Source organism: Argentina anserina, chromosome 5, assembly GCF_933775445.1.
Source record: "Argentina anserina chromosome 5, drPotAnse1.1, whole genome shotgun sequence".
Taxonomy (NCBI): domain Eukaryota; kingdom Viridiplantae; phylum Streptophyta; class Magnoliopsida; order Rosales; family Rosaceae; genus Argentina; species Argentina anserina.
The window spans coordinates 2,850,687-2,866,759 of NC_065876.1; the positions used below are offsets into that span (position 1 = coordinate 2,850,687).

At 39.3% G+C, this 16,073-nt stretch overlaps 3 protein-coding genes across 4 annotated transcripts; 1 reads left to right on the forward strand and 2 right to left on the reverse strand.

Annotated features, from left to right (window-relative positions):
- Positions 1-2,333: 2,333 nt before the first annotated feature.
- LOC126794312 (cytochrome P450 CYP736A12-like) lies at positions 2,334-4,345 on the forward strand. Its single transcript, XM_050520990.1, has 2 exons — positions 2,334-3,018; positions 3,443-4,345. Exons 1-2 carry the CDS (start codon positions 2,338-2,340, stop codon positions 4,274-4,276), a joined length of 1,515 nt encoding a protein of 504 aa, XP_050376947.1. The 5' UTR covers positions 2,334-2,337; the 3' UTR covers positions 4,277-4,345.
- A 14-nt stretch (positions 4,346-4,359) lies between these two features.
- On the reverse strand, positions 4,360-10,369 carry LOC126794306 (coatomer subunit alpha-1-like). Its single transcript, XM_050520982.1, has 6 exons — positions 10,209-10,369; positions 9,820-10,044; positions 8,549-9,043; positions 6,654-8,018; positions 4,851-6,508; positions 4,360-4,625 (listed from the first exon to the last, which is right to left on the reverse strand). The coding sequence occupies exons 2-5, from the start codon at positions 10,025-10,027 to the stop codon at positions 4,932-4,934; spliced, it is 3,645 nt and encodes a 1,214-aa protein (XP_050376939.1). The 5' UTR covers positions 10,028-10,044; positions 10,209-10,369; the 3' UTR covers positions 4,360-4,625; positions 4,851-4,931.
- Positions 10,370-10,784: 415 nt separating this feature from the next.
- Positions 10,785-15,406, reverse strand: LOC126794311 (serine/threonine-protein phosphatase 2A 65 kDa regulatory subunit A beta isoform-like). 2 transcript variants are annotated; one of them, XM_050520987.1, is made up of 13 exons: positions 15,239-15,406; positions 14,463-14,875; positions 13,886-14,132; positions 13,651-13,763; positions 13,442-13,521; positions 13,002-13,143; positions 12,821-12,901; positions 12,624-12,728; positions 12,263-12,445; positions 11,857-11,949; positions 11,588-11,727; positions 11,439-11,505; positions 10,785-11,144 (listed from the first exon to the last, which is right to left on the reverse strand). In XM_050520987.1, the coding sequence occupies exons 2-13, from the start codon at positions 14,853-14,855 to the stop codon at positions 11,028-11,030; spliced, it is 1,761 nt and encodes a 586-aa protein (XP_050376944.1). In that variant the 5' UTR covers positions 14,856-14,875; positions 15,239-15,406; the 3' UTR covers positions 10,785-11,027. The 2 variants fall into 2 exon arrangements, with proteins under 2 accessions (XP_050376944.1, XP_050376945.1); XM_050520988.1 differs by having other exon boundaries at positions 14,463-14,870; positions 15,239-15,405.
- Positions 15,407-16,073: the final 667 nt, after the last annotated feature.

The following is a 16,073-nucleotide window of genomic DNA, read 5'->3' on the forward strand; positions in this document are numbered from 1 at the left end:
GAGACGAACGTCTGCACCTCCTTATAGTGCGGACATCTCAACTTTTTTTCACAATCACACACCGGTGACTTTGTTTTTGTTGCCGGATGAACATCAAATGCATTCTAGACGTCAATATCATGAAGTGGATCATGTTCGATGGTTATGGGCAGCAATCTCACATGACATTATATATATACATAATCTTGCAGGTTAAATAATTGTGCGCAATGCAACTAAGATATGATTTTATCAGTATTACTGTTTGTATTATGCAACTATATTTTTATTACATGAACACTGGATTGAGCTAGCACAAATTTATTTGGTCAGAATTCTACTTATTCTACTAATTATTATCCAAATCAATGAGGTTTTAATATGTCAAAATGTCTCTTTTTTTGTTGACTGTGGATACGGACAGTCAAACTATGTCCAAAACGGACGAAATTTTTACGGGGTCCCTAAATATATATACCGATCACATCTGCTGGTGTCGATCGTATTTAGAACCAAAGTTGTCTATCGCCGGAGTGTCTACTAATGTATCATAACCTTTATACTAGGTTTAAAATAAAACTATCACATTATAAAGTGACTATATGAATGAAACTTCTCGGGATTAATCGACACCAGCCAATGTGATCGTTACTTATATTTAGTAACCTCGTTTGACCTTCAGAATTTCCGATAAACCGAAAACAACACTAATATGCCCTAAAGGAAGACCCATTACAAAGATGCAAACGTCAAAAACCGTTTGCATATCTGAAATCACCTAATTTTTGTTACCTATCGTGTGCGGTAGCACTGAGAAAACACATTTGACAAAGCCCCGGTCAATGAGATTTCAATATGTCAAAACGTCTTTTTTTTACCGTAGGTATGAACGGTCAAACCATGTCCAAAATAGACGAAATTTTTACGGGTTCCCTAAACATATATACCGATCACATCTGTTGGTGTCGATCGATCATATTTCGAACTAGAGTTATCGATCGCCGAAGTGTCCACTAATGTATCATAACTTTTTATATTAGGTTTATAATAAAACTATCGCATTATAAAGCGACTATATGAAAGAAACTTCTTGGAATCGATCGACACCATCTGATGTGATCGGTATATATATTAAGTGACCATTTTAAAATTTCATCCAATTCAGACCTCGTTTGATCGTCAGAATTTCCGGTAAACCAAAAACACCACTAATATGCCCTAAAGAGATGACTCATTATCAAGATGCGAATTCCGAAAGTTATTTACATATTTGAAATCACCTAATTTTTGTCACCAATCGTGCATGGTCGCAACAAAGAAACCTATTTGGCAAAGTTCCGGTCAATGGTGTTTTATTATGTCAAAACGCTTCTTTTTGGTTGACCGTAGGTACAGACGGTCAAACCACGTTCAAAATGGACGAAATTTTTACAAAGTCTCTAAATATATATATATATATATATATCGATCACATTTATCGGTGTCGATCGACAATATTTCGAAACTAGAATTTATTTGTGACTTTTTTTTTGAATGTTTTTCTAATAATTATTTTATTGTTCCAAACCCTTAAATAAGAGTATTATGTTTTTTTTATACAAGCCCGTAGAGTCTGGCCCGCAAAAACCCGTTTTAGGTAGGCGAGCTTAGATTTTCATATTTGTGAAAATATCCGGCCCGTTATTTATTTAAATTTACTAAGACCCAGCCCGAGCCCTACATATAAGGTTATTACTGGTATCTCGATTGTGAGCCACATACCTAAAGGGTTCATACACTCATAATTAGAAATTTAGAACCAACTAATTACAGTTCTTGTTTTTAATCGTGTTCAAGCTGCATATATATATATATATATTTAAAAAAAATGCAACTCTCCCACGCAAAATTAATCTTGTGCAGATAGAGTGCAGACCAAAAGGTCGATTAATTTGATTTTCATATGACTTCATCTCTTCAGATACGAAAATATATAGTTGTGTACACCATGCAAGTATTTAACCAGATCATGTGTTACCGTAGAAAGAACAACTTATACTTTTAAAAGTAAAGAAACACCTTTGTTATGTGACTGATGTCCAACTCCCAGGTTTTAAAGTCATTTGCCTGGACTAGAGAGTTGAAGCACACTATAAATGAGCTGATTAAGCTGAGTGGCACATATCCCATGCATTTCACATTTTATCTCTCTCAGTCTCAACTCCACATGAATCAGAAGCATTATTTCCTTCAACAGGCCATTGATGTTGCGGGATCCAAGCTTTTAAAGCCATCAGATTTGACCCAAGAGCGAGGCAGCTCTATTTAAGTTTCATCTTGGTTTTGTATCTTCTCATCGATCTGAAATAGGCACATGCAATGGATCCTTCAACAATAATAGCCATCCTCCTGGCTCTCCTCACATGCCTTTGGTCATTCATCTCTGCCTTATCAAAACCAAAACACCAAAAATTACCACCCGGCCCCCGCCCGCTGCCGATAATAGGAAACCTTCACAAGCTAGGAAAGCTTCCCCATCGTAGCCTCCAGCTCTTGGCCAAAGAATACGGAGACATCATGTTCATTCGTCTAGGCAATGTTCCAGCCATAGTTGTCTCCTCCCCAAAAGCCGCAGAGCTATTCCTCAAAACTCATGACACTAACTTCATTAGCCGGCCCAAAATGCAAGCCACGGAGTACATGAGCTACGGCTCAAAGGGCATGATCCTTTCCCAGTACGGTTCCTACTGGCGCCATATGAGGAAGGTCTGCACGCTACAGCTCTTTTGTCCAGCAAAACTGGAGGCTTTCGCGCCATTGCGGAAGGAGGAGCTGGGAGGGCTGGTGAGGAAGCTGAAGAAAGCTTCAGAGGAAGGTGGAGTTGTGAATGTTAGTGAGCTGATTGGCGCGATGAACGAGAACATAACCTATAGGATGTTGTTGGGCTGTACAACGGATGATAGGTTTGATTTGAAAGTCATTGTTGAGGAAATGTTGTTATTGATAGGGGCTTTCAATATAGCTGATTTTGTTCCTTCCCTGGCTGCATTTGATATTCAGGTACGATAAGCTAGCTATTTCGATCCCATGTTCTTAACTCGATCTCCATAGACATTTCTCTTCGAAGATCACGTAATATTTGAAGTTGTGAATTAATATGCAATGTCAGACAATATCCAACCAAATCTTCTTTATTCTAGAATCTAGATTATTGTTTTCTTATATATATATATATATATATAGGAATTTTCTTATATATATATGGATTATGGTAATATATCCTTCAATTAAGATGCCTGCATTTGTTGCCTTCCAGCTAAAGTTTATAAGCAGCAGATCCTTTTTTTCTGGTGACCGGCCTGATCTTGAAGTAGATAATTAACGATCGACACTGCATAACATGCCTGATTCGATGATGCAATGATAAATGATTGTTGTCAATGTATAAATTTGTTTTGTTGATGCAATGTTTCCCTTGTCCTAGGGATTGACTAAGCGCTTAAAGATTATCAGCAAGCAGATCGATCAACTCCTGGAGAAGATAGTAGACGACCACGAACAAGTTGCCAGGACCAAGAATGGGAAACAAGGTCGGCATGAGGACTTTGTAGACGTATTGCTCTCGTTAATGAACCAACCGTTGAACCCCAATGATGAGCAAGTAGTCCATCTTGATCGAGCAAATGTTAAAGCCATCTTACTAGAAATGATCGCCGCGGCTTTTGATACTTCAGCTACCGCAATTATTTGGACCCTTGCGGAGCTCTTAAGGCATCCAAGGATCATGAAGAATCTCCAAGAGGAGCTCCAAAATGTGGTCGGTATGAATCGAATGGTTGAAGAGTTTGATTTGCCAAAGCTGGATTACTTGAATATGGTGGTGAAAGAGAGCATGAGACTACGCCCAGTTGCTCCGTTACTAGTCCCGCGTGAATCCATCAACGACATATCAATCAACGGATACCACATACCCAAGAAGTCACGGATCATAGTAAACGTCTGGAGCATCGGAAGAGATCCTATCGTTTGGTCGGAAAATGCAGAGGAATTTTATCCAGAAAGGTTCGTGGACAACAACATAGACCTAAGGGGACATGATTTTCAGCTCATGCCATTCGGGTCTGGCCGAAGAGGGTGTCCAGGTATGCAGTTAGGCCTAACTACAGTTCGGCTAGTTCTGGCACAACTAGTGCACTGCTTTAACTGGGACCTCCCACATGGCTTGCTACCTCAAGCCTTGGACATGTCTGAGAAATTCGGTTTGTCAACCTCAAAAGCCGAACACTTGCTTGCCAAGCCAACTTCCCGTCTTACGTAGCTTGTCCACCTATCTATCTATCATTCTATCAAAGCAATATCTTTGCTTCAGAATAAATAAATATAACGCTTTCACCAGAACTATTGAATGCACAACCCGCAATCATGATAGAATTATTATGATAAAAACCACAAAGTATAACCATGATCATTGAAAAGTAACTATACTATTAAAATTTATGAGCATACTCTGCTTAATATTACATAACCATCTCAACATATAAAAGAAATTGCTCAAACTAGACTCAAATGTTCACTATGAGATTACATTCCCCACTGGTAAATAAAAATAGCGCCTACTTTCTGAAAACAGAGCATCCTTCCGCTCACTTGTCCCGCTCATGTTTTATCTACAAAAAAGCAAAGCACCCATTTAATGTTTGGTAATCTGATGAAACAGTACTGCAAACAGAATACTGCACAATCATATTACAGTACTGCAAAACAGCGGGGAAAGAATAAAAGGCTCCCAAGAGTTTGGCTGTTTGAAGAAAAGAAAATGGAGAAAACCAAAAAACAAAGAAATTGCAAAACAAGTTCATGTGAATGTTTGACTCTCCTGTAGTATCTCTTACCAATTTACTGAAAGACAAAAATCAATCGACAAAAGTGCATCTGCTGCCAAAAGGATGATTCCTCCTAGTCTCGCAGCCTGCTTATCGAATCTGAGATGGAGAACAGAGCAATCCGGAAGCATCTGCACCAACCAACGCAAGATCACAAACAGTACAGAGCTTCCCTTCCTGGCTTGGCACAAACCGTGAGCTACAGTAAGGGCAAGAGACATCCTTCTGTCCTCGGTAAATTGGTACATATGTTGCTCCACAAGTCACAAATGGATTTCTGAAGTCATAGTTCAGTTGAGAAGCATCAGTCATATTCTTCTCTGCAGCCTGCAGCACCTGCCTGGCTAACCTTACCTGACTCTCAACAGTGGGGTTAGTCTCCAACAACCGCCGGGCAAAGTTAGCAGCAGTTGCAAGGTTCTTCCCCTTGTAGCAAGCTGACATTGCACTTTGCAAGGCAAGCCTTAAGTGAGGCAATTGAAGATTGCAGTGTGTGAAATAAGCTGCAAGCTCCTGCAGACGTACTGGATCATCTCTAATTTCCCTTCTCTTCAGCTCCATTTGCAAACCCATAACATATTCCTTGACTATTACAATTAACTCCTTGACTTCATCAACTTCTCTCCTCGAATCAACAACGATCAAAGGTATTGTATGAAGAATACTAAGAAAGAGCTTTAGAGCTTCAGTGAACCTCCCTGCAGTAGTGGCCCTGTAACCAGCTTTGAGCTTTTCTTCCAACTGGGAAAAATTGAACACAAGTGCTGGTGGATTTCTCACATTTGGCGTGGCTGAGTCATTCCACCCACGCTCAACTGCTAGTGAAATCACAGGAGCAGACGAAAATGCCCGTAAATAGCTGTGGCTTCCAGAGTGAAGATCAAGGAACAATTGCCTTAAAGGAGTGAAGTTTTTAATTCCAAGTTGCCTATTCAGCAACCTCATTGCAGTATCAAAATGGCCTGCAGCAGCATGCTCAGCTGCAAGAGATGATCTCTGGATCCAGATCTGGCTTACAGGCATGCCAGCAGTTGGAGCGACAAACCCTGATGAATGATTATTAACAGAAGCCCTAGGTGTCTCAGCTTCATGGGGGATATCCAGATCTTCAAGCTCCCATCCTCCTATCTCTCCATCTGGACTAGCGGGCACTTCCTCATCTTCCAAACCTGGAGGGACAACAACATCATGTATAACCATATCCTCCTCAACCCAGCCTACACCACCCTCATCATCATCATCATCCTCCACAGGTCCCCTATTATCCAACGCACCTTCAAACATACCTCTCGTTACCCTGAGAAGTGGCCAATCACCACCACACATTATTGGCGCTGGGGGAGTCAAAAGACATGGTGGTGCTTTACCCTCGGGCAAAGTCGGAAGATTATCCCCCAACTCAGCTGCTAGCCTTTCAGCAATATCATGCAGCCCATGATTTTTCGCTGTGATATAAGCAAGGGGCAAGTGGCCAACATTCTCTAATATCTTAATGCGCTCCTCAACATTCCCCAGATACAGTGCATTGTGAAACTGACCCATGACATCATTCTTGACCTCAGCAATTTTCAGCATCTTGGACAGTTTCTGCGTGTTACCATTTATGAGATACAGGAAAGACAGCCTCTCAAAATTTTTGGTCCTCTGGTAGGCAAACTCAACAATACCTGCATTATTTACAAGGACAGATACTTAGATAGAACGAATGAAAATCAACACAAAACAGAGCACCACAGAATCCAAAAACAAAAAAGCCTTCTAAAAAAACGTAAATCCAGAAAATTAAACAAATTATGCTGTGTTCCACAGTACCTGCATTGCCCTGTCGAAGAGCCTCAACACCCAACCTGTACCAATAATCTTTCTCATCAATTGCCGTAGCAGATTCAACCGCAATTTGAATATTGCCACTCTCTAATGCCAGATTGAATCGAGTTCTTTCATCTTTCACAAAATGAAGAGCAACTTCAGGGAACCCCTTCTGTTGCAGATAAGCTATCATCGCCTGCCCACAGAGCTGTGAGTTCCTTATCATGTTCATGACTTTGTCATATTTCTTCTTCAAAAGGGATAGCTTAAAAATGTATTCTGTGGCATCAATAACTATGGCCTTATTTTTCCCATCCCGATCTAAGCAAAATATGGTATTTTCAGAAACTTTCGTAATGTAAATAGGAACATCAAGGGTTCTGATTATTCCACTATCTCCATTAGGCAGACAATACTTGATGTGATTCAGAGTTGAATAAATGAAAACACCTTTGTCATCCCAACCACCACTCTTTACACGGATTGTCTCATGAAGAGTGCATTGGTGCACTAGCCTCTTGCTCGCAATAATTATGGCATGTTTGCTCAGCAAGGCAACACTTTCCATGTCATTAGACCAAACAACATACTTGATGAAGGGGGTTGGAAGTTCACCAAGAACAGTTCTCTGGGGAAGATCAAATATAAACACTCTGTCCTCTGACCTACACAGCAAACTACCTGTTCCAGCATAGAATATTGCATCAGCAGCAAAAGGGAGGAGAGTCTTTTTAACAACCTCATTCTTCAAATTCTTTACAAAGACATTGTTGGTAGTTTTCTCAAGCACAGCAAACCTATTCCGCCCCACAAAAACAGCTGAACCACCAACACCTCTTTTAGCATCTTGAGCGCTGTCACCCCTAGTAATGCTGTCTTTGGGTATGAAATACAACTCATAGGATCCCCCATCCAAGTCTGAGCAAACAAGAACGGCATTTTCTGAAGGACTGTAAGAAAGGGTCCTTGGACTTTGGTTTAAAGTGATGGAACCAGGTCGTCGAATTGGAATAACTTGTGTATCTCTTTGGGTTGAAAACTCATAGTACTTCAAAAAGCGGTCTTTAGCATAGAACAGAGAATCACCACTGACGGCAAAGGCTGGTCTTTCCCTCTCTAATTTGAACACAATCATCCCACTGTCATGACCTGCTGCTAATAAATTCATTTCAGGGTGAGATGAAAGTATCCAAAAGCGATCATGCTCTCGTCGGAAAGTTTGGATTCCGGTTCGTTTTGTTACATCCCAGACACGGATACTTTTGTCCTCAGAGTTGGATACGATAATATCCTGCTTGGCGTGAAACATAACACATGAAACATTATTCATGTGACCTCTCAAAGTGTCCACTTCCCAAGCCTTAGTATCTGAAAAACCAGGTGAACAATTCAAATCAATAACTGAAATAATTTCAGGCAGTATAATAATTGCACAGGTTACACAGCAGCAGTAAAACCTCTTGGATTCTAAAGAGTGCAAACAAATTAGGTATCCAGGCAATGCCCATGGATTATGGTGAGTATACATTTCATAAGTTTAAAATTAATAATTTCATGGATTCATATGAAAGCATTATAGTTTCATCTAAAGTCCCTTGCAGTTGAACGAAATCCTCTTATGCAATAATTGACAGTATATTACTCAGTCAAACTCATAACTTGGTTCTATAAGAAAGGAAAAGATATACATAAAATTGTGAAGGCATAAGACAAATCTGCTCAAGAAAGCAGGATAACAAATTGTTCACTTTTAGATCCAAAGTCAATAGGAATATTCAAAGGAATCTGCCAAAGAGCCATTAGCCTAGTAATTCCAACAGACACTGAATTAACAAAGGTCGCTCCTCATTAGTGCAGAAACAACAGATAAGGAGGGAAGAAAAATTAGCATTGCATACCATTCATCCGCCACAGTTTAACTTGGCGATCATCTGCTCCTGAGACAATGAGAGGCAGGTTGGGGTGGAATGAAGCCCAATTGACACCTCGGTCATGGCCTTCCAGGACATATTTGACAACAACATCAACACCACCAAAAAGATCTGTATTCATCTGACTTAGTCGCAGTATGTCATCCGCAGGGGACACGGTTTTCTTTTTAAGAGAACCAATATCCCAAACACGGACAGTCTGATCCAAGGAGGCAGATACGACAAGGTCTTCTTTAGGATGAAATGAGGCACACATAACATAATGATTGTGGCCTGTCAGAACTGATATACAAGTGCGTGACTGCCAGTTCCATATACGAATAGTCTGGTCATCACTGGCACTCACAATCCAGGGGTTCTCATGGTGAAATTGCACGGTACGAATATAATCCAGATGGCCAAGAAGAGTAAAGAGACATCTATGCATCTTGTAGTTCCAAACTTTAATCTTGTAATCATCCCCTGCAAAATACAACGCAAGATTGCTTAGAATACAAACTGTACCATCTACAACTTGATGATCTTCTATAAATATAAAATAAAGAATCCCATATCCCCAGGGGCAAAATGAAACTGTGTAACGCAAAATTGTATCAACTAATAAAGGAAAATGGGCTTGCTGCCATAAAATAATCATTCTTGTTCAATTTGATGTCATTCATGAGCTATCTTTAACTTTAAACTTAAAATACCATCTAGTTTCCAGGAACAGGTCTTACTGGATCTGATAGTAGTTAAGCTAAAAGCTAGCATTACAGCAAATGTGATCTGAAATACAACTTACACTTCTCTTACATCAATCATAAGAAGGCTTTACGAAAGCAAACAAGGAGGTTGTACAATAGCGCACAATATAATTGCTTAATGCTTATCCTATTATTAAGAGAAAAAAAGAATATCCATGAAATCACAAACACAAATGATTAGATAAATCTTCCTCCAATAATTGTTATACATGTTCGAAAGTGTTACGTCTCAATACGATAAACCAGTCCATTACTTAAACTACACTCCAGCACTCCATCGCTGCTACTCAGCTCGATGCATCTCACATTATCCTGTCATCCAATTCAATATTTGTCTTCCAAATTTTCTAATTACAGTGTCCTTCAACCTAGATCTATACGATTCTCAACGACACCGAACCGAATCAAGATACTGGAATTACTAAAAACAATTACACACATCCAATGCAAGCGAAACCGAAAAAGGCAAAAACACAGACAAAAATCTGTTACCTCCAGAAACAAAGAGAGGCTGAGATTTGTGGAAATGAACACCGCGAACAGGTCCATCGTGCTCATCGAATCGATCAATGAGAGCCCCCATGCGATAGTCCCAGAGCTGGATCACACCACTGTGCAGACTCGCGAGGATCCATGGCCTCTTAGTGTGGAAGCTCAGCCCCTTCACTCGATTACTCTTCGTCTCAAACTTGGTCAACATCTTCACCACCGCGATCACTGTCAAAACAAACAAATCCGAATCCAAATTCACCACCGCATCAACGAAATTCACAAAACCAAATCGAATCCCTAACAGTTTTCTCTACGCAGTGAACAGCCACCTATCGCGAAATTGATCGAACGATAGAAGAAGGAAGCGAATCTGAATCGGAAAAGCGTACCTTAGATCCGATCAGTGAGAGAGAGAGAGAGAGAGGATCCAAATGAGGCTCTCTAATGCATCCAAAATTTACCTCCGGAGGCAAAAGCCGATGTGGTTCTCGGTATTTATATGCAGTATGGGATTGTGTATATAGGGGAGAAAGTGCTGAGAAGATTAATGAAGAGAGTGAAAAATACAGAGACGGTTGAATTTATAGGATAAGATAAAAGACGGCCAGTAAATTTGGCTCCACAATGTATGGGATTACTGTGGCCGTCTGATTGGCTTCTAACGGGCCTGATGGTATTTGATTGCGTGTCCGTCCAATTGAGACTTATGCAAGGTGTTTTGAATCACCAGCATTCGTCCAAAGAAACTGACCATGCTGGGTCGGCATTCGCCCAATCGAGACCGGTTTAGAATTAATCAACTGGCTTCTTCATGTGTTATACGTATAGGCACACTCTATCCTAAACTTGCAAGAGTTCTGGCTGGAAAAATGAGCTCCACTTTTCCTCTGTCCATCAAACATGTAACATTAATAATGTTAACGTAATCAATGAATGTTGTTGATATTGTGCTTCTGATTTCTGGAGGCCAAAAGAGAATTGTTCATCAAAACTTTAACCACAATGGCATGTAAGAATACTATTGCAAACGCAGACAAAGTACTACAAACAAAATTCAAATCAATGACAAAATGACTAGGAAACCTCTGCGTCTTAAGTAAGACATTAGATACAGGAGAATTGGACTCGACATATAAAGAAAACAAAACAAAAAACAAAAAAGGTAAAACTTTGAACAATATCGAATGATTCGAATCTAAGATAATTCACTAGTTAGACATCATGACATCACTTGACTGTAGGGCTTGGGTGGCAAAAGACCTTACATCCACGTCTGGATCTTCACTGAGCTCAACCAAACAAGGTCGAATCATCTTCTCCACCACCTGTTGATTAAGACACCATTAAATTTGCATATGTATTACAAAGCACTTCAGCAATGAAATTTCCAATGTTCTAAAAATCCCCGCCTAGGACCACCTAGGCGCCCGGAGACCCTTGGCCGCCTCAATTTTGGGCCGATTAATCCCCGATTAATCCTCTGGGCGCTGGTTTTTAGCTGTCCGCCCGATTAACGCCTAGCGTTTTTTAGAACCTTGGAAATTTCCATGAAGCAATTTTCTTCTTTGTACTTTTATATACATTCTAAGCGCATGTGCATAAAGACAGTATTTACTTACCGATTGATCAACTATAGGAATAAGTGACTGCAACACCTTGGCGACATTGAACTTGATGTTTGGTACCCTGAAAGAAGCAATATCAGCAGAATAGCCAAGATAAATCAGAGAAACCATAATATCCAAGTACGATAGCTCGTAATTTTTACCTATCTTTTGATGCGGTAATAACCACCGGTAGAAGTTTGGAACAAGTAATTTCTGATCCCATAACAGGAGCAAGTAGGGAAATTGCATGTAGAATGGTCATCCGATACAAATAGTGAGGGTTATTAATCATATCCAAAACCTGTCAACAAATGCCAATTTTTTATAAGACTAACAGATATCTAAAGATACCAAACTAGCCTTTGGTGCTATAATACTACAAACAAAGTCATCTCTACATTTAATTCTAAAATAAGAAAAGAATAGAAACCTGTGGGACTATGTGCTTCATGGCCCATTCAGGACCAAATTCTTCTGCAAGGCGCTTCACATTATTGGCAGCTGCATCACGGATTGAGTAAACCTACCATCAACAGCAAATTATCAGTAAGTTTCTACAAAGAGGTCTCCCAGCGTAAACTGCATGACAGATTACTACGGTAACATAATTTTAAAAACCAGAGGATGTCATTCACCACCAGATAAGATTCCCGCGTATTTGCTTCTTAAGAAGCAAAAAATAATAGGGTAACATAATTCTTTCTGATGATGAAATAGAAAGAATAAAAAGCAGAAGCATTATATATTTCTTCTTTTTCGTTTTGGCATCTGGAAGCAGTAAAAAAACCAGCATGAGATGTTGACACAAAACTAATCAATCTTAAGGCTGTACAAACCTTATCGTTTAACCACTGCATGCAAAGAGAACCAAGCTTATCATCGAAAAACCCTACACCCAACTGACTGGCCAACAAAGGGATATATTCTATTATTGCAAGCCGAACCCTCCAATGTCTATCCTCTGCTAGTTCCACAATTGCTGGCAGTAAAGACTGGGACAGCAAATCAATTCCAATCACCTACACCACGAAATTTAACAATAACACCTCAAATTCAATAAAAACATGCCAACCAATATCCTTTAGGCAATAGTCTTTTCAATAGTTTACCAGTAGGTTATAAGTAAATTACTCCAACATAAAATGAGATGACAATGTAGGACAGAAGCATACAGATAGGTAAAACATCTAAACATACCTGGTTGACTTGATCAAGCTTACTTATAATGTTCAGCCGGACATCTGGAAACTCATCTTTTAGAAGAGAAAGAAAAATGGGCAGCAGTTGCTCTGTGGTTGCATCCTGCAAACGCAACAGAAATTGAATTAATATAAGGATCAGGAGAGCACTATTACTTTTTATGAATTATATAACAGTCAACAGAAGATTCTTGCCTTTCCTAAAACTGGTGCCATTCCCATTATCACAGAAGCCAATGCAGAGCGAACATGCTGGGATGAATCTGTTGACAATTCCTATAGCAGGCAAACTTTTTAAGTTCCAGAGCTTAATACACTTATCTGAACTGCATCAAGACCTAATTAAACAAAAAGAGATATAAATTAAACTGTGTACCTTAACAAATGGTAGGATCTGCTGAATAGCAAGTTGCGGGTCTAAAATTCGGCAAAATTTAGTTACTTTTCCTGCAGCAGCAATTCGTACTTCAGCCTCATTGTCCCGAAGAAGACGAACATAGGCAGGCACCAGGTCTGACCTAAAGAATGTCAGCATCACCAGAACTATCAATTAGAAGTCCAGTGGCAAGTTTCAAACTATTACTAAGATATTGGCTGAAATCACAAGTATAAATATAGAGAAGTCTATTAACTACTGGTCTGACTTGAAAATATATAGCCAAACTTTGTGGTATGGAAACTAGTCGTGCACAATTTTAGAGGTCATACAAAAGAGAATATACGCAGGGACGGATAAAGAGATCACACAGTATATCATATCATTCAAGTTATACACAACACGAATAAGGACTTCAAAATGATATATAAATTGATTACCTGGTAGCTTCTGGACCTACAGCTTCACAAAGCTCATACAATTGATTTGCAACCATGTAACGAACACGCCAAGACTTATCCTGGTTAAAGGAAAATATTTGCATCACACGTATTGCAAAGAGTATATAATATGTTAGCAAAATGACAAAACGAAGTAATATGTTGTGTGCTGGTTGTCATGTACAAACTAACATTCAAACATGTCATACCTGTGAAAAATTGACAATGACAGGAAGAATATGGGCAACACAATCTTGGGGTTCCAACAACTTCCCAAGAGCCGCACAACCCTCGACAGCCAATAGACGAACAGAATCCTGATCTGAAAATACATAAGTGATTAGGGTCAAGTTCATACTTCATGCCAACAAATTAACAACATCATCTTTAACCAACAAGCATGAATTAACACAAGACAAATGCAACAAACTATGAGTGGACTACCATCTTGTGTCAGATCCTCAAATATAGACATGATCTCAGATTTGAGGTGGGCAGCATCAATAGTCGCAGCAAATTTTCCCAGGTTAGTTGCAGCAGATCTTCTAACCATGGGCATGTCATCTTGGCACAATTGATTGTATATAGTTCGAAGTTCAGTTTTTATAGACTCGGGGGCACTAGGGTATGCAATATGAAACAAACCACATGATGAAACACGAGCTGTAAACCACTCGCCAGCAGCCAGCCTCTGTATAATTGAGATAATAGTAGGCAAAACAAAGATACTTTTAGTGACTTATATCAAGGTTGCCTATTTTTTTTTGTCAGAAAGTTGTTCTTATCATAATCTGTTTTCAAAATACTTATTAATAACCGTGCAAGCATTTTCAGGATACACCAACCCCTCTCAATTAAAAAATATTATGTTAGGAAAATACTTTGAAGCATTTCATATTGAGGTGTCTTCTCCTTCCCTACCAACTAATTACCATTACATGATACAGTTTCTTGATAACTAATTGGAAATTACAGGGAAAACTACACAATGGAGACAATCAAACAGAATCAACCATCATACCTTGACCAAAGGAACGAAATACTCAACCACGTCCTGTTCCCTCATCTGCACCCCAATTTTACCCAGTGACTCCACCGCCTTGTCCCTCACACAAGTTTCCTCAACCGTGCACAGGGTTTCCAGCGGTGGGAGCAGAACATTGGCATGCTCTACACCGCCAACATAGGGAACAAACACCCCCAATTCTTCCGCCATTGCAAGAAGCACCTCATCGTCGTCGTCATTGTTCTCACAGAGGAAAGGAATCAGCTCCCTCCTGGTCCTGTCCTCCCCCAATGCACGAGCAATGGTCGACAGCTTGCGGATTGAGTTCAACCGCAGCTGAATGTCTTCGTTCTTGAGCTCATCAATCAAAACAGCAATTGGGTATAGAGGCTCATCTACCATAGCCATCTCCTCAACACAGAACTACCCTAAATGAAATCGAAAACACCTCAGCACAATCCAATTCCACATCAAAACACTTCAAAATTCCGTCTTTGTATTTCCTTAGCATTAAACTGATTGCTTACTAACTTAAACAAACCCCAAAACTAGCAAAATATTACTACAGCTGAGAAACCATCAAAAAGACTCGAAATTTAACAAAACCAAGACTACCCATGATTAGAAAGATTGATAATTACCCAAATTAACTATCTTTGCAGTGGAAAAATGAAATCTGAGAAGTAAATCTTCATGTGAACTTAATTTAAGGCAACATGCGAAACTGATGGAACGGAAAACGAGCAAGTTAAGCAAGAGAGAGAGAGAGAGAGAGAGAGAAGCTAAGGTACCTTAGGGTTTATTGGGTCGATCTGAAAGAAAAGGAGGGTAGTGATAGAAATGAGAGGGATCAAGTGGTCGGGAAGAACTAGAAGGAAGAAGAGACACCAGATCTGCTGCTGCTGCTCTCTCTCTCTCTCTCTCTCTCTCTCTCTCTCTCTCTCTCTCTCTCTCTACTTTAATCTAAGTTTTTTTTTTCGGTTACTAATCTAAGTTTTTCTTATTTTGGACCAAGCAAACTGCCGGACCCTGCCCGACCCGATTTAGGTTTTCCGTTGACTGACCCGAGATTTCTTTGAATCTTGACTAACAATGGTCTTTTTAACTTTTTTTTTAAGAAAGTTCGCACGAACTTCATTTCCAAAATGGTTTCCTGGTTAGAGCTTCTTTTCAGATAAATTAGTATATATATTCGCTACATATTACACGTAACGTATTTTTTTAATATTTTTGGTTTATTTTTTATTGTGATTGTTTCTTATTAGTTCTTATATGTAAATAAATTTTTGTCATTTTCACCGCATGCATGTTAATTATATCATGACGTAATATGATTGGCTAGGTACCACATGGCAGTGTCACGTGGTGTGGTGGGTACACATAATAATTACTCGTATATTCATATCTCCAAAAACGGTATTTATACCTCTTTAGTAATCAGACCTCCAATCTACTTTGATAGACAACTAAAATAGTATTTAGACCTCCTTAATTTTCCCAAAATGCCAATAGAATAGTCCAACAAAATCAATAAAACTCTAGTTTTTATTTTAAAATTTATTCAATTGATTCAAAACTATTATAATTCATTTGATTCAAACGTATTATAACTATATCAAATTTCTC

What these genes read in the sequence shown, in the direction of transcription:
- LOC126794312 (XM_050520990.1), top strand. Translation starts at nt 2,338, where the DNA reads ATGGATCCTTCAACAATAATAGCCATCCTCCTGGCTCTCCTCACATGC. An exon ending in TGGCTGCATTTGATATTCAG is followed by an intron (nt 3,019 to 3,442) that starts GTACGATAAGCT and finishes CCCTTGTCCTAG; the next exon opens with GGATTGACTAAGCGCTTAAA.
- LOC126794306 (XM_050520982.1), bottom strand. Translation starts at nt 10,027, where the DNA reads ATGTTGACCAAGTTTGAGACGAAGAGTAATCGAGTGAAGGGGCTGAGC. An exon ending in TAAACTGTGGCGGATGAATG is followed by an intron (nt 8,019 to 8,548) that starts GTATGCAATGCT and finishes CTGGTTTTTCAG; the next exon opens with ATACTAAGGCTTGGGAAGTG. An exon ending in TCTTCGACAGGGCAATGCAG is followed by an intron (nt 6,509 to 6,653) that starts GTACTGTGGAAC and finishes TAAATAATGCAG; the next exon opens with GTATTGTTGAGTTTGCCTAC.
- LOC126794311 (XM_050520987.1), bottom strand. Translation starts at nt 14,855, where the DNA reads ATGGCTATGGTAGATGAGCCTCTATACCCAATTGCTGTTTTGATTGAT. An exon ending in AGCTTGATCAAGTCAACCAG is followed by an intron (nt 12,446 to 12,623) that starts GTATGTTTAGAT and finishes TTCGTGGTGTAG; the next exon opens with GTGATTGGAATTGATTTGCT. An exon ending in TTCCTATAGTTGATCAATCG is followed by an intron (nt 11,145 to 11,438) that starts GTAAGTAAATAC and finishes CTTAATCAACAG; the next exon opens with GTGGTGGAGAAGATGATTCG.